General features: G+C 44.7%; 1 protein-coding gene across 1 annotated transcript in view; it reads right to left on the reverse strand.

The window, feature by feature from the left end:
• Window positions 1-24,459, reverse strand: part of MCF2 (MCF.2 cell line derived transforming sequence) — a 95,907-nt gene that overhangs the window by 52,028 nt on the left and 19,420 nt on the right. The window contains exons 2-7 of the mRNA XM_067548082.1: window positions 23,544-23,612; window positions 21,047-21,161; window positions 17,641-17,731; window positions 7,711-7,830; window positions 5,825-5,941; window positions 3,966-4,115 (exon numbers count right to left, since the gene is read on the reverse strand). Of these exons, the coding sequence (XP_067404183.1) occupies window positions 3,966-4,115; window positions 5,825-5,941; window positions 7,711-7,830; window positions 17,641-17,731; window positions 21,047-21,161; window positions 23,544-23,612 (662 nt within the window). The remainder of the gene's footprint in view (window positions 1-3,965; window positions 4,116-5,824; window positions 5,942-7,710; window positions 7,831-17,640; window positions 17,732-21,046; window positions 21,162-23,543; window positions 23,613-24,459) is intronic.

Here is a 24,459-nt window from a genome sequence, read left to right on the forward strand (position 1 = left end):
TAGCCCCACTGAATACATGAGTAGTCTAACAGGCAGGTTATTTGCATGTGTCCGCAGCTCCCACTCCAGTATTGGAGGTTGTGGGTTCAAATCCACAGGAGCACATGGCTAATTAGTTGTAAAGTGTACATTTTTAATAGTGGAACAATTTACCAAGGGTTGTGGTGAATCCTTCATCATTGACCGTTTTTATATCCAGATGGGATTTTTTTTAAAGGATATGTTCTAGGAATTATTGGGTGGAAGTTCAATGGCCTGCGTTCTACAGGAGGTCAGACTAGAGGATCACAGTGCTCCCTTCTGGCCTTGGAAACTAGGACTCTCTGAGCCAAAGTTAAGGATTTCAGAACTATGCCCATTCTGTCCTCACACATATCCAGCAGTATGATAAACAGCAGCTTGGGAATGACAGCTGCTGTCCCAAAAATCCTTGTTAAATCATATATTTTAATCACAACCTCAAAGAAGTGACAAATATCTTTAAATATTAAAGAAACAAGAAAGGAAGAGTTCTGCCAAAAAGTAAAGGAAGGCTTCCATGCTTGGCCAATGAGAACAATGTCTGTGGGGGGAGAACGGAAGACGTTTAAAGAACGTTCCATTAAGGCAGTGGAGGTAACATGTGGCAGAATGAGTAGAAAGATCTGGGGCTTTGGGGACAAAAGCTGGTGTTGGGAGTCTGTTGTACATGAGAAGTTGGAAAGAATTATTCAGAGCTTGAGAAAGCCGGTTGTGATAAGGAGACAATCAAAAATGCATACAAAAGCTAAAAGGAGGCTAAAAAGTTAGTTGCTAAGGCAAGAATGGAGGCTGAAGAGGAATTATATGGAATGCTAAATGAAGGTGATGGTAGGAAATTGGTTTGGGGTTGGCAAAAAAGGGGGAACAATGAAACATAAGGCATGAAGAAATCTTCGTATGTGAAGGATGGGAACTGTGTGGTGACTAACCCGAAAGAGGTGGCAGAGGAATGTAGGAAATATTTTCAAAGGCTGTTTAATAAGAGAAGAGAGTTGTGAGTGCAAGCACCACCAACAATTATAGAGAAGCCTCAAAAGGTATCAATCTCAGTAGAGTAGGCAGAAGAAGCACTGAATAAGACGAAGAATAGAAAAGCAGCTGGTAAAGAGGAGATAAATGTTGATATGATCATGGCAATTGGAAATACTGGAGTAAGTGGCTTCACAGATTACTACGTGTTTCCTGGGATCAAGCCAGGATACCAGATGACTGGAGAACGGGATTGACTGTGCCTCTTTGAAGGCCAAGTGTGATGCAAATAATCCAAACACTTATCAAGGCATCTCCCTGTTAAGTCAGCCTCTCAAAGTCCTTGCAAGAGTTTTGGAGGCAAGCTTTAAGTGAAAGGTGGAAGAAAATATAAGAGAGGAGCAACATGGCTTTAAGACGGGACTTAAGTACTTTAAGTACTACAGATGCAATATTTTGAACAGAGACAAAAATGTGAAAGAATGATAAATGGAGGGTGTAACTGCTATTAGCAATCACTGATCTAGAGAAAGCATATGACTTGGTTCCACGAGAGCTGGGGTTGGAAGTATTGAGATGGATGTGATGGGGACTTCAAGAAGTGGAAGTGACACATTAGCTGTATCAAGGGTCAAGAGCTAAGGTGGTAACAATACGTGGAATTCTGGAACGTTCTGAGGCGATAGCAGGATTGAGACAAAGTAGTGTACTGAATCCACTTCTCTTTAGCCTAATTATGGAGTTAATTAGTAGGAAAACCAAGCCTGTGGAGACACAGAGAAAACTAATGTATGTTGACGATCTGACCCTTTTGGCTGACAGGAAAGAAGAATTGGTAACTACGGTATCAGAGTGGACATCTGTGTTTGAAGACCATGGTTTGAAGGTAAACACAAAAAAAACCTGAAGGAAAAGTGGAAGAAGAGCTGCTCGATTGAAGTTTCAGGAAAGAAGCTGAATCAGATGAAAGACTCTGTGTCATTGGTGCACTTAGTGTCACTGGAGAGAGATGTGGAGAACTGAAAAAAATCGCCCACTGTGCCTGGCAGGCAGTGAAAAAGGTGGCAGGAGTACTGTGCGATTGACAATTAAGAAACAAACTGAAAAGAAAAGGCGTATGTGGTGTGTGTTTTCCCTGGCCTGTTCTATGGCTTGGAAATGACAGGTGTTACAGAGATGGAAGAACAGAAGATACAGGTAGTAGAAAAGAAAATACTGAGGAGAACAGCAAGTAAGCAGAGAGCAGACCGAGTACACCTGAAAGAAATTAGGGGGAAGATGAACTTGGGGCTCTCAGTGATAGATAGACTGGAGTGCACACATTTGAGGGGGGCTGGACACATGATAAAAATGGGAGAAGAGCAACCAGCAAACAAAGCATGGGAGGAAGAGAACAGCAAAAAAGGATGTGGAAGACTGAAGATACAATGGAAAGACTCCATCAGGAGAAGTTTGAAAAGAAAAGGACTGTGTAATGAGGGAGAGTTGGCTCATTCCAGCACGGATGGAGTTAATGCACGCTATTGGATGCAGCTAGCCCCGCCCCTTCCTCCTCACCGGAAGTATAAGGGCAGGGCCCTGCAGTTCAGTAGAGTCAGAGCAGGGAAGGAGGAGGACGGCCTCTCTAGGAAGCTGAGCCACTTGTGAACCCCATGACTGGCTATGGCAGGCAACGACGGCCCCAGGAGACTGAGGAACCCAAGCAGATGCCAGTAGGATGCAGCCCAGGGAAAGGAGACATTGGGCCAGTTGCATTTCCAGTAAGCAAGGCAGAGACCTCATGTTTCCCTGCCAACCCAGCAACAGATCACCCATTGCTTCAAGGGCCCTAGGCTGGGACTCAGTAGAGTAGGGTGGGCCGGGTTCCCTTATCCCACCCCGCACTTGGGGGCTGAACGAGCATGAACCCCTAGGCCCAGACACCTGAGCTACTGACTGTATGTTGCTCAGCTCACACCCAAGGGGAGTGAACTATTAACTGCGTGTTTGGCTCAGCTCCCATGCAAGAAGCTGGAGCTACCACATGCCCTGTGACTCGGCCATGAACCAGGACGACTGACTGTCCCACCAGTTCCCTGCTGCTCCCAAAGGGGGCGCCCTGGAGGAGAACCGAGAAACCTTACAACTGGTGCTCCATGACCTACAATCCCGTGCTATAAAAGGGGTGGCAAAGAATCGTGGGCTCTGACTCTGTGTAAATGGGAAAAGGAATGAGAAAGATTAAAGAAACAAGTGTTGATTTATATAAAACAAGGGGGTTCACATTCAGATAAGGCTCATGTCATGGGTAACAAAATCCATCGTGAATTCTCTCAATATATTTACACCTATCCATTCCCCATCTCCTCTCAAACCAGTACACCCTTCGTGAAATCACTGGGGCTGCACTGAGACAGGAGAATTTGCCTCATAGGATCTTTTTACATTCAGTGAATGTGAAGTTACATTCATAAGATGTATGGAGCTCTGGGGTAAAATGATCTGTTCAAATCTACCACACTTTTCTGTTCTCCTTATATATGCAGAACTCCCATTGATATCAGTGGGACACTGACATGCTATTCACACTTCATATGCCAAATGTGGGTACTAACAAGCCGATCCGTAAGGAAAGCATTGCGCCTGGAGTTGACAAAGCCTTCCAGAGTTCTTCCTTAGAAGACATGTTGTAGGAAAAGAGCACAATGCACACAAGAATGGGCAAGCTTTTGCTTTTTTCTGGAGCTCTGACACCTACACGGCTATCAAATAAGCGGCTGGGGACAGAGAGTTTCCTGGATGTTGGCATGATAACTGTTTCAATGAGTGAAAGGCAAATATAGATGTAAACATACAGAAATAGCCATAACATACACATATGCCTATGGGGGAAGAGGGAGTGAGAGAGAGAAAACAAACAGTCAATCAAACCACAAAAGTCCTACCTTGCAGTAGGCGACTGTCTTACTAGAGAGCTGAGTTTCTGAGTAGCATACCTTGAGCTGACAATACTTTTCTGTACGCAAAGCCAGGATGCGCTCAATTGAATACACGTCATCCGGTAGTTCTGTTTCTGCCAGCTCTGTACCGAAAGATTGTAACATCTGTGCAATTTCCTTTACTGTTAGTGCAAAACTCTCTATAGCCTGGTGGAAGACAATTATTTCATCAGTTCAGTACTCGGGATATTATAAGAACTCATCAAAAATATATTAAGGGCCAGCGCTGAGATTTTCAAATGAGCCTAAGGGAGTTAGGTACACCCAACCTATTAAACTTCAGTGGAGAGGCAGGCAATTAACTCCTTTAAGCTCATCTGAACACCCCAGTCCAAATCCTGTTCCCATTAGAGTTAATGGGAGTTTTGCCATTAGCTTCTAAGTAGCTCGGAGGTTAATGTATTTTAATTAGGGCTGTCAAATGATTTAAAAAATTAATTGTGATTAATCATGAGATTAAAAAATAGTCGTGATTAATTGCACTTTCATTGCACTGTTAAAGAACAACAGAATACCATTTATTTAAATATTTTTGGATATTTTCTACATTTTCAAATATAACAATTTCAGTCACAACACAGAATACAAAGTGTACAGTGGTCACTTTCTATTATTGGTGAATTTCATAACAAGCAGAAATATTAAACATGTTTTTGTTTGTCTCACCATTTCCTCACTCTCGGTTTTTAAATTATATTCAGTGTATTATACTATTAAGCGAAAAGGTGTTTATAACACGCTCTCGGTCATTCTTCATGCCAGGCTCAGAACTTGAAAGATATGCTTTTGGCGCCAATCCGGCAATGAGCTCCTTGCAGATACAGAGGTCTGCCCTTGTGGAGCTCGTTACAGGACTATAGCCGTAAGCAATATTTCATCGAGTTTTCGTTAGTGTTTTCAGTGGTCTGGATAATAATGAGCAGAACAGCCACCACAGCTCTGTGAGCAGAGAGTCCATTGAAATCAGAGGGTGTTGCATGGAAAATTATGGCAGGATATTGCTCAGAGAAATCATGGAGCCCAGAGCCATACAAACGTGGCAATACGAAACGGTAGCAGGTGCAAGTAACAAACACCGTTATTTAATTACTGTAAGAAAAACGCACCACGTTTGTTATTTTAAACCAAAGTGACAAAGGGAGATGGTCTTTGCATCTGCTGTGAAGAGAACTTTAAAACGATTTTAAAGCGATGAGGGGCCCAAGGAAGTTAGTTGCCCCACTCCCATAGAAATTCAGTGGGGTTTGGGTGCCTACTTCCCCTAGATTCCTTTGAAAATCCTAGTCAATGAGCAATGCTTGAAGAGTGCGGCATCAAATACCTGGGAAATGACAATGTTAAGAAGCCAGCCGGGTCACTGAAGGGCACATATGTGTAGTATAGCCTGGGGCGGGGAAACCCTCTCTGACTGGCTGTTTTCCTCACTTGCTTACCTCCTGGGGAAGACCAGCCAATCAGCTCTCTCCTCTCCCCTCTTGTGATGGGGGATAGTTCCTCTCCCTTCCAGGGAAGGGGCAGAGGGGACCCTGCTGGCTTGAGAGAAGGGGGTAAAAAACCCTTCAGCTGCCGGAAGAGCAGAGGTGAGGCGGGGTGGTGGATGGATGTGGGGTGGGGACAGGTATGTGAGAACGCAAAGATAGACAGTCCCCATTTTTCTCAGATCCCTCTAAGTACTGCCAATAAGTTGAGCTACACAAAGGGCTTGCTCCGGCAGCGCACTAACTAGGGAAGTGAGGGTGCTCATCATCTCCCAGGAGGTGTATAGTGGGAGCTGCAGCTCTCAGCACTTTGTAGAATCGGGCCCTACTTGCACTATGCTTTACTCAAAGTAACACCATGCAAGCCGTGCTACATACGGTTCTGAAGATAACCCATTCGCTATGGTGGTACTCCAACGTGCCTCCGAATTCCGGGGTTAACTGCTGTTCATCAATATACATCAAGAGATCACTGACTGAGCTCAGCATAACCACCTAGGAGGAAGAAACACCATTAACTGATTAATCATAGCTCTTTCGCGATTAATATGCAACCCGAGCCTGCAATATTTCATGTGCTGTAGAATCCGTATTTTACAAACCAGTTGGGGGATTGAAGAGTTTCATAAACCAAACATCTCAAAATCACAGTAGGTACGGTGCATACGTTGCAGCGTAGTACGCTGCATCCAATTTTTTCCTCATCTTTCAAACCACTGCAAAGCAATTTCCAGTGCACTGAAGACATCCGAATGTGAAAGGATGTTGATTTACTCTTCACTGACACCACTTTCATTGTGTGATTATTTATTTTTACGTCAGGAAAAATGGTTCATAAAAAACTGGTCGTTCGTTAGATTGGTATTCTTAAAATCGAGGTCTTACTGTAGTTACAAAACTGGCTTTTGCTTTGATTGTTTCTCTACAACACATCTTCATTTTACATATATCTGAGGTCAACTTTGCATTTATCAATTGCAGGCTATAACACATCTACACTTATTTTATAATATACAGATATTCCACTTTTGTTGACTTAAAAGGAGTGAACCCAATTTTTTATGAGCCATACATAGTTAGCCAGCTGCCATCCACCCAAGTTCAGTGTTGAGCACAAGCAGACCGGTAAACCCAGAGGAAGGACTTTGCAAAGCAGTAGTCTGTGTGGCACGTAGACCATTTCTTCTGCCCTTCCATGACATTTCAGGGACAGAATATTCTCCGTTTTCAGTCCTGGTTGGATGGACAAATTAGTAACACACCCAGATTTCCGGTACGTAGATCAGTAGCTTGTTGGGCAGACAGAAGTGATTAGATTTCACTTACCTGACCAGACTTTTGGATATTAGGATTTTTCCTAAACTATTTAGTTACAAGACAACTCCTTTGAACTCCAGATAATCTGTGTCGTGTTATTATTTATATTTCAGTAGCACATACAAGCCCCAGTCTGAATCAGGGCCCTGTAGGTGCTGGAAAAAACACAGAATGAGGCAGCAATCCTGTAAAAACTCATGCCGACATTTAATTCTGTGCACAGCGAGCAGTCTCATAGATGTCAATGGAGCTAGTAACATGATGTGCAGCTGAGCACGTGTCAGTCTGCATAGGATCAGGCCCTAAAAGAGGAACTGCATACTTACAAAGGCCCTGAGATTCTGCAGTAGGATCCAAACAGGTAAACCCCAGCAACACCACAGTGAGGTACCATACAGATCCTGAATGCAGGGCTTCATGGACCCTCCACATGGATCCAATTGGAGGGTCAGGGACAGGTAAACAGCAGTGATGCGATTGGGGGGAGAGAAGGGGCTTAAATTTCATGTGGAAATTTGTTTTAGAATTCCCACTGTATTTGGCCAGTTTCACATTGAAATATGCAAACCAGGGATTTTGACATGATGCTGAAATTGATCTTTTTCATGAGTGGAATTTAGTTGTCGTTTATGAATGTAGCTTAGCCTATACTGCCACTGCAGATGGCAAACTTTACACAACGGGGCTGCCAATCCGTTACCTTCGAACATCGACCAAATTCTCCTCCAAAGGAAGACGTGCCCATGTACATTTTATTCACAGCATCCCACAGCAGGAAAACGCTGCAGCACAGAGCTCTGTTTGAAATACTGCATTATTAAAAAGAAAAGCGCCATTTACTTGTCGTGACCAGGCACGGCGTGAGGACATGGCATGGACACAGCAGACTGGGACCAAATCGGTATTTAGGGTTACATGAGCATAATGCACAGCGGATATATTCATACCGGTAATTTGAGTAGAAAATCCTCCTGACTAAAGCGAAATCCGATGTCGGTGAAAGTGCGCTGGAAAAACCCAGTGGGACGTAGAACCATCACTAACTGCAGGTTCCCAGGGAAGGAGGCCTGCAGGAAAACATGGCAGAGGATCAACATGGGCATTCAACTGGTGAAAATTTGAGCAAGACCCAGTTGCATTTGTTCAACGTGCAGCGGCAGTCAAAAAAGCTACAAGAATGTTAGGAACAATTAGAAAAGGGATAGTTAAGAAGACAAAAAATATCCTAATGCCACTATATAAATCCATGGTACACCCACACCTGGAACAATGAGTGCAGTTCTGGTCTCCCCAGCTCAAAAAGATGTATCAGAATTGGAAAAGGTGGAGAGAAGGGCAACAAAAATGGTTAGGGATATGGAACAGCTTCTATATGAGGAGAGATTAAAAATACTGGGACAGTTAATTTTAGAAAAGAGGCGACTGAGGGGGGGGGATATGATAGAGGTCTATAAAATCATGACTGGTGTGGAGAAAGTGAATAAGAAAGTGCTATTTACCCCTTTACATAACACAAAAACGAGGGGCCACCCAATTAAATTAATAGGCAGCAGCTTTAAAACACACATAAGGAAGTACTTCTTCAGACAAGACACAGTCAACCTGTGGAACTCCTTGCCAGGGGGTGTTGTGAAGGCCAAAAGTATAACTGGGTTCAAAACAGAATTACATGAGTTTATGTAGGATGGGTCCATCAGTGGCTATTTTCCAAAAGGATCAAGGATGTCATTCCATGCTCCGGTTGTCCCTAAACCTCTGAGTGCCAGAAGCTGGGAATGGACGACAGGAGACAAATCACTCAATAATCGTCCTGGTCTGTTCATTCACTCAGAAGCACCTGGCACTGGCCACAGGATGGACCATTAGTCTGAGCCAATATGGCCATTCGTATGTTTTTCTTATTAAAAATTTAAAAAGTCTGGTTGTGGATTACGTCCTATGCTTCTAAGCTCCTCTTAGAAACGGTCAGTGCACTTTAGGATCATAAGAGTCACATCAATGGACTATATTAACCTGAAGCTATTTTAAATGGGAGTGAAAAATTAAATGAACACAATTGTGTTAACTCCCAGTCCCATTCAACGGGATTTTTGCCAGAGCTCAAGATTTGGCTCTGACAGCAAGAGCAAAACCCTAAATGGCTAGTGAAACTGCTGTCTCGGATTCAAAGCCCGGACGCCTGCCTTTGCCTCTCCAGCATTTGTACGCTATTGCTTTGATAGTAAAGGTTTGTAATACCACGCTTGCCGGCGCCAAACACACTTCTCAGCCTAGAGCTCTGTGAACCTCGCACAAGGAGACCTCCAACCAGGCCAAACCTGCACGTGGGCTTGTCACCAATCTAACCAGGCCATAGAATGCTTCGCAACCCTGCTTCCAAGATTGGCCATTACTGCCTGTCTGCAACAGGCCCAGAATCTCCCTTTGGCAAACGGGCGGGGAGCCCTGCAGGCCACAGTTCGCTCTCCGAGCGAGGAGGCTGGCACACATGCCTCCTCCTATTTCTGGGCAATCAGGCTGGCTCAAGCGCTCCACCTTCTCCCCCTGGGTTGTCAGGGAAGGCAAACCCACTGCCACATGGTCCAGAGAAGCAGGCTGCCTATCCACCCCGTACGTGGCCACCAGTGGGACTCTAAATGCCACTCCCGGTGGTCCCAGGGTTGGCTCAACTGGCCCTTTATGTCTTTCTCGGGTCTGATGAGCCCCACGATGCACGGCAGCGCGAGGGAGTCCCCAGAATGGGTGGGGGAGGGAGGAGCGTATTCGTTATTGGCAAGAATGAAATACAGGTGTCAGTCAACATTCTCCAGAACAGTGGTGCATCATGGCAGGGTGGAGGGGAAGGGGCGGTGTCAGACCCTAGACTAAGATCAAGTCCTGTGTAGCCAGCAGCTACAGGGCCGGCTGCCACAAGTTGATAGGACTGAGGCTGTGAAACTGGCGGTGGGAAGGTCTGGCAAGAAGCTCATTCCTGTGCAAAGCACCAGCATCATCCAGGGGGGCGTTGCCACCCATAAGCTCTCACCCAAAAGACAGCACAAGGTAGGCCCGGAGAGAGGTGGGTGTTCTAGGAGAGAGCGGAGCTCTTTGACATCGTACTAATGTTATGAAAGCAGCATCACCCAGGTTTTCATGGACCCAAGCAAAGCCTGGCATTTCATCCGAGCATCTCAAAACAACCCTCGGAGGAAGTGACATGCCACGTTTGGCAGGGCTCCACCTACAGTTACAGTACCACGGACCCATTCTGTGTCGTACCATTGTGTGTGAACTTCAGCCAGGTTGCTGAGCAGGAACGCAACCATCCTCAAAGGGTCAGAAACAAAGAGCAGGCCCCTCATTTTTCTTTTGCCAAGAGTAGGGTTAACTGGAAGAGCAGGAAACCTCTGATTTAAAACTGCGCAATACTCCAGATTATGTTCTTTTTTTTTTTTTTTTGTCTTTTATTTTCTCCCAAACCAGAGCTTCAGGCAGGGGTTTGTTTCAAGTATTTCCTGCTGCCTGGTTCTCCCTGAAAATATATAAATTGTGAGGTGATTGGACATTCGTTGCAAGCCACATGGTCGGTCACACGGCAGTTCTCCTGCTTGCTAGACTGGCCTGCCCCATGAACTCAGGAGGTGGAGTGAACCATTTGCAACCAGATACCCACAAGGAGAGTCTGCATTGGGTGTCCCCCATATGAGGCCCACCTGCTTATCTACTCCTGGCAGAGCATGCACGCTACCGTCCTATCACATGGAATTCCCTCATTTACCACTCAGCCTTAAAACCACTTGACTGTTTATGTGTTAATCTCACCTCACAGCATAGCAATTTCAACAGCTGACATGCCTCTGAAGACAGGCCAGGGGCAGCAGAAGCCACCAAGGAGATCCCAAGTCATCAAGGGGATACAGCCAGATAAGAATGGACAGGTACAGCCTATATTCCTCCCCACTATATTCTTCCCAAATCATGCACCCAATGGCTCAAAATAATATGAACAGGTGCATGGATCAGACCCACAGCCACTTCCAAATGTGGTAGTTCTGGCAAATCTCATTGCTGCTGTCCCCAAATTTATCTCGGGGCAAACAGGGAAGCTTTCCGACAGCTGCTGTGTTAAACTCTGATGTTAAACCTGGCCCAGTGCCCCTCTGCAGTCAACAGTCTGTTGAGAGTGGACCCAATCGTGGCTCCCACGTGCTCCCAGGTCAGCTGGGCCTGGGTACAATTTAAGCACTGTTTCTAGCTGTAGTTCTATCAGGCACTCTCCTGGGCTCAGACCTCCTGTCTGATGCCCTTCCTTGGGACAGGGGGTGCTGATGCTCAGCTGCGCTAAACCCCAGAATCAAGGCCCAAGCCCCCAGTCTCTTACACGTGCTCACCCAGGGCTCCATCTAGACTGTGGGACTTCTTCTTTAAACCCTTTAAGGACAAGATGTCAGGATAGCAAGGAACATATGCTTGAACAAAGGAATTTCTTAACCTGGGTGACTTTACTCTTAAAGCACTAGGGAGTTACAGACCTCTGAAAACAACCAAAGTCCTGAAATGCACCCTCCCTGCAAGGCTGAGGTTTTCAGCATTTCAGGCTGGGAAGAGTCCCTCCTGCAACCATAGGTGCTGAAACGAGGGGTGCTGCTGCACTTCCTGACTTGAAATGATTCCCATCATATAGAGGGCTTACAGCTTGTTTCAATTGCTCTCAGCACCCCCACTATAAAAATTGTTCCAGCACCGCTACCTGCAACTCTTTCCACGTGTGACAATGACCCGTCCCCTCTCTCCTGGACAGAATAGAATCCTTCTCTTAAATAGGAATCTTGTCTCTGAGCCATTTACCCAGAGAGCGAAACTACAAATCAGCTATGCTGCTCCTCTTCCCCACCCTCTCCAGGCTGCTGTGTGGAAAACCCATTGTTCCATGGGGGTAGGCCAGTAGCTGAGATACAATCAGAGTTGATGGTCCTAGATTTTTCTGTGATGGCTCTTAGGTCATGTGCCGCTGAAGCACCTCTGGTGAAGATTCTCTATGCTGACTCCTTTTCAGCATAAAAAAACCACCTCTGCAAGCAGCAAAAGCTATGTCGCTTAGGGGGATGGAATATTCACATGCCAGAGCGCCATAGGTTTTTGCCAACATAGGCTGTAGAGTAGACATAGCCTTAGGGTTAGTCCTTCAACAAGGTGTCAAACATTTTTCCCAAGCGGGGCAGTTCTTTGGGATGAAGTACAGTGAGTTGCCTTTGGGCATTTCCAGGTGCCAGCATTTTCACATTTCACATAGTGCCCAGCATTGCATCATAATACAAGGTAGCATTTAAAAATACTATATCAGATTGGAATTTGCCTGTATACCAGATGTGACAGACTGGGATAAATCTGTGCTAGATTATAATGTTGTATCCTATATTTATATATGTGCATCTGTTTGCTGTTAAACACTTGTCATGTTTCACCCCAGAGGTAGCTGCATTTCCAGAGTAGGAAACATGATACCTATTGTTTTTAAAAAGCACTTTGAGATTTTCCTGCATGAAAGGTGATCTTATCAATGTAAGATCAAGGTCACCACTTTATGAAGAGCAAAAAGGTGATACACATTTGATGAGAAGACATGTACCTTTTGCAAGTCAATATCTGGTGTGGATTACGTATGGAAAAAAACCCTTACTTTAAGTCTGCCACCAGTCAAAAGATATTCTGTGTAGTATTAACTTAAGAGAAAAGATGAAAGATAAAAATAAATAAAAACAAAAATACCCAGCCACTCTAATAATGATTCAAAGGTAACATTTATGAAGGGACTAAAAACAAAACCCTTGCCCTTTACAATCATTGCACTTCTCTATACCTTAGCCAGTATCTTTGCACTGAACTCTAATATTACTGAAGGCAAGAAAATGTGTCATGCTACAATACTGCAGAGAAAGAACACGTGGGGAACTTTCAGACCCTATGTTCTACAAAGTTAAAAGAGAAGGTTGTCTTAACTCAGTTGAACTTCCAGTCCTACCATATATCAGACTAAAGAGAATCATTTTCACACGATAAAACCTGGTAAAAAGACTCATGTATCCTTTATACTCAACTCCCCTCTCCAGCTTCTAGTACTCTCTATAATGTGGGCATTAGAAAAGAATTTAAAGTAATCTGTGCAATTATAAAGAAAATCAACCAGCTGCTAATATTTTAATAATGTTCCTAATGTAGTAGCAAGTGTAGCATCCTATTGTCTTCAATGCAGATTATTTTGTGACTGAATTAGGACATTTCATAGGTTGGAAGGAACCTGGCCTTTATCTACTTACTTAATTTTCTGCACTAAAGCATTTAACATCTTTTCTAGGAATTAAACGTCAAAGGATATTCTCCCCCCTTCACTGGGACTTCAGTGCACCCAGGAAGAGAAGAACAGAGCAAGAGGAAAAGGAAAATCCACCAGTAAATTGGTTTCTGGACACAGGACACGGATCAATATACAGATTCCAAAGTTTGTGACTTTCTTCTCTCCTTGGAGAGCAAAGTCAAAGGACAAAACCCCAGCGCTGCTGCGCCGGGCTGCTGCTTCTCCTGAAGCCAACAGAAAGCCACAAACTGTTCTGATGGCTTTATTTCACCCTCTTGGCCCGTTCAGCACAGCTCAGCGGCTGTTACATGCAGCAGGATGGCAGGTTCTCGGCCAGGCCTTTCCCCAGGAATGCACCGTATTCCCTGGGAATCCCAGCCAACCTTTGGCTAGGTTGTTTTTTTTTTTAATTTGTCCTCAGCGCTAAGGACACGGCTGCAAAGAAATGTCAGGAGGAAGAAGACGTCGCTGCAAATCCTTTTTGCTGAGATCCTGGGTTGCCATCCGTCCATCCATCCCCCCCTCCCCCGGGCCGGGCTGTTTCCACTCCCCCCCCAGTGCAGCAAGCCGGCAGGACATGCAAAGGCAGGGCTCGCTGCTCCCAGCTGGCCGGGGGGGGGGGGGAGGCAGGGAATAAAGCACCGCTCCGCAGCAGCAGCTTTGCGCTAGAGCATCCCACCGGCCCGGCGCTGCACCAGCCGCCCGGCGCCCCTTACCGCGTCCCTGGCGAACCGCGCCGAGCCTCCCGCCTCGGCCATCGCCTCCGCCCGGCACCGGATCCGCGCTGGGAAAGCTCCGGGGCCAGCCGGCCTCCAGCGGAGCGGCAGCAGCAGCCGCCGCCTCCGGCCCCCGCAGCTCCCCCTAGGGTCCCTCCCTCCCTCCGCAGCCCGGTCCGGAGCCGGGGGAGCCCCCGGGGCCAGGCTGCCGGAGCAGCGCGGCGGGCGTGCAGGGCCGGGCACCGACTCGTGGCTGCTCCCTCCTAGCGGGGGTAAGGCTCCGTTTCCCTTGTTAAGGTGGAATGCCAAAATCTTCCTCCACTGGAAGGGGGGGGGGTCGTGTTTGGGGGGACTCCTCCAGCCGCCCTTCTGAGGATGGCAAAACTCCCTCCTTTTACCCCTGGAAATCCCTCGGTGCTTTCAGTAGTGGGGCCTGGCCTGTGTAGGGCTTTTAAATTACAGACCTCATTCTGCAAGAGAAAACCAGGGGGGGGGGATGTAACTGAGAGGGAGGGGCTGACTGTCTACCTTGCAGGGTACAAATGTGCCTGTCCATTGCCCAGGCAATAGGGTGACCCTGCCGGCTGCAAACAGAGAGGCCAGGTGGGCAAGGTAATATGTTGTATCGGACCGGCTCTGTTGGTGAGACAGAAGCTTTTGAGCTCACGCAGAGCTCTTCTTCAGGTCGCAGGCGGGTGACCAGACAGCAAGTTTGAAAAATCAGGACAGGGCTGGGGGGTCATATGTGCCCATATAAGAATCATAGATGAGGGTTGGAAGGGAGCTCAGGAGGTATCTAGTCCAACCCCCTGCTCAAAGCAGGGCCAACCCCAACTAAATCATCCCAGCCAGGGCTTTATCAAGCCGCAGTTTAAAAACCTCTAAGGATGGAGATTCCACCACCTCCCTCGGTAACCCATCCCTGTGCTTCACCACCCTCCTAGTGAAGAAGGTTTTCCTAATATCCAACCTAGACCTGCCCCACTGCAACTTGAGACCACTGCTCCTTGTTCTGTCATCGGCCATCCTCCCTGGAGCCCCCTTCAGGTAGTTAAAGGCTGCTATCAAATCTCCCTCCCCCTCATTTCTTCTCTTCTGCAGACTTAAACAAACCTAGTTCCCTCAGCCTCTCCTCATAAGTCATGTGCTCCAGCCCCCTAATCATTTTTGTTGCCCTCCACTGGACTCTCTCCAATTTGTCCACATCCTTTCTTTAGTGGGGGGCCCAAAACTGGATGCAATACTCCAAATGTGGCCTCACCAGTGCCAAATAGAGAGGAATAATCACTTCCCTCGATCTGCTGGCAATGCTCCTATTAATGCAACCCAGTATGCTGTTAGCCTTCTTGGCAATAAGAAAAAGCCCTGCATATCAGGACTGTCCCTATAAAATCCAGACATCTGGTCACCCTAGGTCGCAGAGCTCTGCGCAGTAAGTTTGAAGGCTTGTCTCTCTCTCACCAACAGAAATTGGTTCAATAAAAGATATCTCATCCACCTTTTCTAATACTCTGGGACCAACAGATCTATAACAGCACCGCATACAACATGTCTGCAAATATGCAGTTAGACACAGACCTGAATAAAAGCTCTGTGGAAACTCAAAAGCTTCTCTCTCTTACCAACAGGAGGTGGTCCTCTAAAAGATATTACCTCCTCCACCTCCTCCCTCTGTACCTGGATAGGTCTGCAAATGCAACCAGATTTTTGCACACTGCAGGCCCTGTGTGTTTTGAATGCAACTTATATGGTAGTTATTTACTCCAGCATATCCGAGAACAGAAAAATGTCTGAATCCAAACTTTGGTCAGGTCCAATATTATGACTGTAATCAAGTCTCTACTCTTCCTCTGCTTCTCCCCCCCAACACAAAGCAAAGGGTAGTGAGGTATTACCATAGGAACATAGACCATAAGATTGGAAAGGGCCTCCAGGGTCATGAAGTTCAGTCCCCTGCTATCACAGGCAACACCATCACATAATCCCATTCAGAAATTTATCACGCTCCATCTTAAAACTAGTTAGCTTGTTTGCATGGGCCGGCCTGAGAGAGTCATCTTAAGGTCTGATCCTACAGTCTTTTCACAGGCAGGACTCCAAAGTCTTAAGACTTTGTGCATATGGATTTTTCTGTCGTTCATTCTTACTCGCATGGGGTGTCTCTGTATTGTTTGCGCACAGCACTGCCTTAAATGCTTGGCTACACAGTGAGAAAACGAGGTCTGTCTGTGGATGCAGAAGTTAATATGCAGTGTGTGTCTTGTGAGATCAGATGCTCACTTATCATTTAAAATTAAATGGAAACGGACAGGAACTTTGGTGAAAGCTAAATCAGGACAGGCCAATATAGCTCTCATTCCAAAAAACTGGTTTCAAGCTATTTAAATGGAGAATGCCATTCAAGGCCCAGTTCTGAACCAGAAAAAGCTCTCATGGGGATCAATGCGAGCGTTGCCTGTGTGAAGACAACTGGACTGGACTCTGACAGTCGTGACTGACTGTAACTATTCAAAAATACAATTACTTCCACTGGATGCCTATCAGCAAAAATGTCCTTAATGCCATGTTCTGCAATAGCCAATGGTTGAACACTTGTTCATGCTTAAGATCTATCCTGACAGAGAATCAGCCAGCCCAATGAGACTTCGGTACAAAGTGGCCTAATTTATACACTCCCTTCTTGATAAAGTGTCTTTGCCTCATTCTCTGTCAGCTGGGTTTGCGTATCCAGCTCTTCATCTGAAGTGCCTCTTCGTATTACTGGAGGAGACCACGATGATGATTGTGACATTTTCAGAACATTTCTTTTCACCTCCCATTGTAGCAAGATCAGTTTCGATCTGGCCTCTCACTGCCAGCTCTCTAGTACAGCCTCCATTCATTATAAAAGGGAATTTTTATATACACCAACGTAGCACTTTTAGACCACATTTTAATTTTGCAAAAGACCACGTACTGTTGGCTAGTGGAGGAAAAAAGTGTTACTTGTGAGATATGTTCAGCATCTGATGGTACATCTGTTCTCGTTAATTAAAAAAGACATTTTATGTGCATATATCTGTACCCACATGCTTTATATGGCAGCATTTGACTTTGTTTCTCCAGAGAAGGAGAGAAGCAATGGGAAGGAAACATGGATCTTAGCTGGATATTGTGTCTGCACACTCACAGAGAGCAGGGCAGGGCAAGTCAGCTGGAAGAATCGAGACCATCCAGAACAGCGTGTGGCAGTTACTAGACATTCTCAGTAGCTGTTTGTGAGGCTGATCCATGCAGGACTAAGATGTGTCTGCAGTGAGGGCTGGGTCCCAATCCCTGTACCATTTTGAATACCGTCTACAGTCATATACCTGCACACACACATAACCATCAAAATAGTTTTTTTCCTGATTTTTTTTATATATAAAAATTAGGGGGGGAGGGAGAGAACTATTCTGAAGGCTATTTTGCAGTAAATAAAACATTGCCCAATTAAGGGTAAAATAATCATCTGCTGCTAAAAACTAGAACCTACGTGTAGAATATGTGCAGAAATGGATGGTCTAAATATCAAACCCCACAAGCAGGGTACAATAATGTGTACACAGCTGTGTGACTAATCTGCAGGAGCACAGGCAAATAACCAAGTGGATGCTCAAACAGCTTATATATGCATACAAATTAGATACAAAATAATATTTGCATTTACTATGGTGAAAAGGGCCATAGAAATATCTTGTAAGAGAGACTAGTTCACAGGTCTGGGCTACTGATGTTTTCAAAATCTGAAACAATGTACATGATGACTTAATACCTTACCAAAACATTTAACAATAAGAAGGGCTTACTGCTATCCTCTGGAGAGTAATTTTGACAGACATCCACGTATCCAATCTTCTATCCAGGATTAGGATAAATTTTGTGTCAGATTCATATTGCCTACAAGATAAGAGAAGACCACATAGCTAGTAACATTTTGAGAGCAAGCCATTGAAGTCCCAGAAAAACAAAGTTATCAAAAATACCCAGAACACAATATATCTGGCACCTTCATAAACACTAAAATTCCATTTGAAACTGTTTTCTACAGTTGGTTCCAGAAAGAAACTCAACAAACCTACCTCGTTATTATTTGATAGCAAGTTTGACAGCAGAAACACGCAAAGTTGCTCCTATTCAACGGCAATTTCGTTTGCACTTGAGGGGACCATGGGTGCAGTTTGGAAAGTTCCTTACAAAGCCACATTACTTTGGAGCTGGAATTTGCAAAGGAACCTAAGAACTTCCTTAAATTCCTTTGAAAAATCCCAGCCCTAATAGATAACTGAGCACTATTGTAGTTCTACATGCTTGGGAATGACAGAAGTCTTCAGGCAAGTTACCGTCTATGATACAAGTGCAACCATATCAAGGAATCTGGTTACTACCCTTTAAGTGTATGTCTGTTCTACAAGGTGGGTGGGCATACCTGCATTAGCATTAATCTAGCTAGCATGGGTAACAATAACAGCGTAGATATGGTGGCATAGGCTTCAGCATGGGTTAGCAACCAGAGAATATACTTATCTTATCTTATTTTACTGAACAGGAATTCTGAAATGAAATACATGTAGTCTGTATAATCAAGGTTATTGTTTTACATCCTTTCCTCCCTCCCCTTATTACTAGTGTATCCAGACAGCTCTTCCCTGCAAGCACATCTTCATGCATAAATGAGGTCAACCTCCATGTAAGCAAAGAGCAGTCATATTAGTTACTTTTATACACAACTCAGAAGGCAGCTGTACTGACTTCATTTTGCTGCTTTATCTTGACTGTACTATGTATTCGAAAAGAGAAATTATTATGGTAGCAACTCTATTTAACTCCTATTTTCAGTCTGTTCTAGCTGGGGATAATGCAACACACAGCATACACATGCTTAAGTCTCTTACATACTGTCAATGCCTACACCCGTTACCTCTGACTACAGGATAGCATTCCCTCTCTGCACTCACCCTGCTGGGTGAAAAAATACTTACGACACCCACATACCCAATCCCCTATCCTGGCCAGGCATATGCATTCCACTCCCTTTCACTGAAACTGATGAAATCTGTCTCCCAAAATAGTAAAGACTATTAAGGAGAGAGCTAGTTACAGCGAATATCCACAATGTACAGGTCCACAAACAGTATAGCTGAAAGGTTACTCGATCCCCCTATCAATACCACTAATATATCAGAAATTTAGCCCTTTTAGGTTTGCAGATACTTGCTTCTTGAAGTGCAGTGAGAGGAGCTGTGTGTGTACTTTGAGAAGTACGTGCCAGTTCAAAGGTCAAATGTGTGATCTGACAATAAGAAGGGTCAGGATGTTATGCACCTGCAACTAACTCTATGTGGGGCTCTGGGAAAAGCCCATCATTATCTCCTTACAGGATTTATGGACCAAGTCCGGGGCCCTGATCCTTCAACTGGCTTTGTAGGGGCAGATCTCTGCCTATTGTAATCAATAGGGGCACTGCACAGGCAGGTCTGTCTGCAGGATCATCTACAGCATTAAGGCTCTCATCCGTGTGCTACATAGCTGCTCCTTTCCCTGCACCCGTGCATCACAAAGTTTTAGATTCCACAGGGATACAAAGCATCAGATTATTAAAGTCAAAAATCAAAAGTGGCTTTCGAATCACAGGAAGATTAGAGAAACAGGCTGTATGCGTCACTACAAATAAAATGCCAGCTTTATGTCTGAATCTTTATCAGTCAGATAGTCCTCATTGATTTCAATACGGCTTCATATGGAATAGGTTAAAAATACAGAATATTCAATGTAATTTTATAACCTTGTATGTATTTGCAATAATAGTAGAGGACAGCAGATGTTGCATTCAGCATACAGTCCTGCAGAAATCAACAAGGTATGGGTAGTGGACTCATAAAGTCACATGCAACACCCCATCCCCACCAGAGAAGCATTACAGCTACTGTCAACAGACCCAGAAAAAACATCTTGCCGTGACATGATTCCCATGAATGCCAAGTTTCAACAATCGCCTGTTACGAAGCTGCCTGGCAATGTGTGAAGTGAAGACAGAAAAACCTGAGCAAAGTTTGAGAGAGAAGAGGAAGAAATACAGGAGAAGGGAGGAGGAGGTGAAAGGATATGAAGGGGAGGCAATGAGAAGAGGAGAGGAATTGAGTGGGAGATAAAGCAGGAGGAAGAGGCAAGTAAGGGAAACAAGAGAAGAGAAATGACTAGAGATGGAAATGGAGCCTCCAAATCAACTTGCAGAGGCTGCTTCACAGCCAGACACTGCAAGGTTCTGTTTGCATGCACCCAGATCCACTGGGAAGGCTGTGCTAGCATATCCCTTCTCTTGGTGGCCAGCTGGTGCCATCTAATATCCTGGGATCAACGCAGCTATAACAACACTGCCTACAACCTAGCTGCACTGGAAGTTTGCTCTGCTGTCAGCACAACTCTGATGAGGGTAGATGAGGAGTACAAGTCACTCAAGAATTAAATAGGGCACAAGAGCCCAGTGACTCTTTCTTTGAGTTTGTGAGAAAACACTAAGCACTTTTCCAGCCAGCTGTCTTCACTCTGCAGCAAGTCGTTTGCCAAAACAGGTGATATTTGTTTAAAAAGAGATTAAGCATACCAGGTAACTTCACCCAGTCTACAGAGCATGAAATTGTTCAGATCAATTAACCCTAGTATAACTACCTTGTGGGACTGGTAGACCATCCACTAATAAACATTGCTAGAGAAAAACAGTACTAGAAAACGCAGCACAGCACCAGGAGAGCTAGGGAATGATCTGGAAAGGTACTAAACCAAATGGCTTTGTTCCTTTAGTTGTTTTACTTCTCTGGGTGTATTTCTCTTTTTTCCAAATTAATATACTCTCCCCTTGCATGCGCAAAATATAACCCAAATGACTCACCAGTGGCATATCATTTTTGAGTGCTGACACCCATCTAAAGTTAAGTATAGTGGTTCCATTCATCATTTTCATCAGTAGGTTTATGAAACCAACCGCCTGGCAACCCATAGAGACAAAAATCTACTTTTTATTATTGGTGGCAGTTCTTGGTATAAGAAATACCAATGGAACACTACGGCTCAACATCATGAGATCTTTTGGGTCATTTTCTCTCTCAAACTAGCTTCATTCACAACGGTGAACTTGTACCACAGTTCACATGCCCAATACCAGAACAGATCAGAGCCTCCACCAACGAAGCACAAAAGCAGAAAGCAGCACCATACCTTGGGACCGAAGTTAAGTATGTTAAGACTTTCGTTAGAACCTCCTCAGACACGTCATTGAAATGGGAGTTTTCAGGAAATGTGATGATCCAACCATTCTCTTTCCCTCGGCCACCTACAAGTAACAGAACAGTGCTTTTCTATACAGTTTGTCTAGAAACCATGCCAAACACCCCTATGTACACAATTTAAAACACATGGCTAGTCAAATAGGCCCCTTATAAGTAAGACCCATATTTTTAACATGGGTTATCTAAGGAGGTGGTGGAATCTCCATCCTTAGAGGTTTTTAAGGCCCAGCTTGACAAAGCCCTGGCTGGGTTGGTCTAGTTGGGGTTGGTCCTGCTTTGAGCAGGGGGTTTGGAGTAGATGACCTCCTGAGGTTCCTTCCAACCTTCATCTTCTATGATTCTATGAACATCTACAGACTAATCCTACCTGTTCCCTTTTGAGCCTTGTAGATTTGAGGGTAGGGATAAGGAAGTAAAGCAGGTTCTGCCCATATTAACGGTTCCAAACACATCTTACAAATATCAAAAAGGGTGATTTGGGGCACGGAGGCTCATCCTAACCTCTGCTGCCAACACTGGCATTATACCCCAATGTCATGAGCCTGCGTTGATGAACTCCTCCCCAGTTGCTTTCAGAGTGTGCTGTGGGGATGGGGAGGAGAGAATCCTGGCATCTTTCATCCTCCTATTTCATCTTTGCACCTGTGCAACACAGGGCAGGATTTTGTCATTGGGATGTATCCTTATTGCAGTACCAAGAAGGTGTTATTGACACATGCTGGTGAGAACATACAGCTCTGTACTGCTACATGGAAGTGTTGGAGAGAAAATCTTGGATGACCCAATCCAAAAGCTCCATGTTTTCCAGGATCCTTAAACTGACGAGAAAATCATACGCTTTCCATAAGGTTTGGGAACCATCCTATGGAATTCCATATAGCAGGGTGGTCTGCTCCTGTGAAGGTCAGAGGCCAGCCAGCATGATTCTGCACCACTTTTAAGAACAAGCGTTGGGGCCAGGTAGAGCGGATTATCAGATCTACCAGGAAAGGGTTCGGTGATTCCTATAAAGAGATCAGCTGAGGTGGAGGGCTACAGGAAGCAGGCTGATTCCTGTGGTAGGCTGTGGGGCAGGGTGACTCCAAGGCAGATGGCCTGTAGGAAGACTGGGGAAGACCTGCCAGAAGCAGGGAGGATCTGGCAAGGATGGCCTGGGTCAAGGAAACTATTTAACCGTTGGATCTGTGTTGAACGGTTTACTCTTGGGCTTTTGTGAAAGATTGTTGGTGCCTCCAATACACGAAGCCCTGAGGGAAAGGACCTGATCTAGGCAGGGTGTCCATCCTTCCTGGAGTGGGGAGAGAGACAAGCAGCCTACACAGGGAGAGAATTTTCAAAAATTCTGCAGGAAGATCGTCATTTGCTAATAAATTCTATAGATCTCAGGTATGATGTTCAAAAGCCCCCAGCTCCCGTTTTCTGAGTGACACTTGGGAGCCAATGAGATTTGGGGTCCTAAGTCACGTAAGGTCCAATTTTTAAAGGTATTTAAGTGCCTTAAAATGCAGATAGGGGCCTAGGTGCTTTTGAAAATCCCAGCAGGCACCTAATTACCTTAAACAATCTGGTCTTTAGGCCGTTCTGAAAATGTTACCCTTAAGCTTCCGAGGGTATGTCTAACACAGTAATTGAGCACCTGTGGCTTGCCGGGGTCAGCGGGACTTGGGCTGTGGGGCTGTAAAATTGCTGTGTAGACATTCAGGCTCAGGCTGGAGCCCAAGCTCTGGGACCCAGTGAGGGAGGAGGGTCTGAACGGCAACGTGTAGGCCTGGAGCCCAAGCCCCACAAGCCCAGGGCAGTCCCAGCCCCAGCTGCGGTCTTTTATTCCAACATCAATGTACCCAAAGTGCCTAGATCACTTTTGAAAATCGGACACAATTTTCTAGAGCAACTATCTTCAGGTAGGAACTTTCCTCAGGAAGGACCAGGTGAAAAACTAAGAAAGGACCTGGGGATTGGCCCCTACAACATTTCAGTATTATGAGCCAAATTCTACCTTGGGTTTCATCTGCACATTTCCCACATTAAGAGTTAGAATGATCAAAACTATTAGACACTGGGGGTTTTTTTAAAACCACATGTCTCCCTTAATCTCTATGTGGTATACTTTGGATGTGACAGCAAAGAAGTCAGGAATAAAAGGGTTAATACTTGTAAACTGGCCACAAGCCTATAGAAAAATACTACATTTCAAAGCAGCATACTTGTTAATCCTTTAACGAAGAGTCGAATATTTTATAGCATGGCTTGAAAAAGAAACCTAAGACGGTCTTTCAAACTTCCACAATGTTTTATTAACAACACTTATAGCGGCACTGGAGATTACCTGATGAGCAATCTCCTACGTATAGTATCATTTTGCATAGGTTCATGCAATCAATTTAATTACTTTACACAGAGAACATGGGAGAATTTACCATACTCACCAGAAAGAAAAACAAACTTTTTCCTCAAAGCGTCACTGATGTCCTTTGCATAGATGGGAATTGCAGTTTCTAGCAAAAACAGCAACAACAAAACAGCAAAATGCATCCATTAGCTGTGTACCAAAAGGGAGGCTTATCACTACTGCACTACATTAAATATTTAAAAGGTCACACCTAAGAATACAGTATTACTCCATTTCTTCATTCATCAAAGAGATCAAAGGCCATAATTCAGCAGTAACTATCAGGTGTATCAATTATGTTAAAGATGACATGTCAGGATGTGCTAATGACACTACTCAGCAGGACACAGGGGACATTCAGCATGTTTTTTGTTTGTTTTTTAAGTAAGTTGCAGTTATATTTTACTCCTCTGCAGCATCCCCTGGTACTTCCCAACACAGTAGGCTGCATGTTCATGTTAGTAGCACAGGTGTCAGAGAATGGTGTGTTGTGAAATATACAGGGCATTTTATAATGTCACGTTCCTTAATTCTGGAAAAATGAACGTACGCCCAAAGCCAATAAAACTCTGCAGTCAGCCAGGCTGTTTGCACAAAACACATTAGAAAGATTATGGTTCTGATGCACGATGATTAGATTTCTAAAATTAAATAGTAAAAACTGCTATAAGCCATCTTTAGCATACCAAGACTGCATACAGCACCGCAGCAGAATTTTATACAAGTTAGAGAGAGAGAAAGAGAGAAAACAAAGAAGGGACTGTGTTCATTAGAATACTATTCCACAATGTATAAATGGAATGTTAGCTAAAAATAAAAAACACACAGTACACTGATTGAAGGTGCTAGAAATAAATGTTACTCCATATGTCCTTGATAGTGTAAATATGAAAAACAATTGTAAACATCTATATGCCATTAAGTCTTTGCACTTTTTGATAGGTAAACTTAAA

Source organism: Emydura macquarii, unplaced genomic scaffold (assembly GCF_026122565.2).
Source record: "Emydura macquarii macquarii isolate MOO-44397 ecotype Brisbane River unplaced genomic scaffold, CSIRO-AGI_Emac_v2 contig_1253, whole genome shotgun sequence".
NCBI lineage: Eukaryota > Metazoa > Chordata > Testudines > Chelidae > Emydura > Emydura macquarii.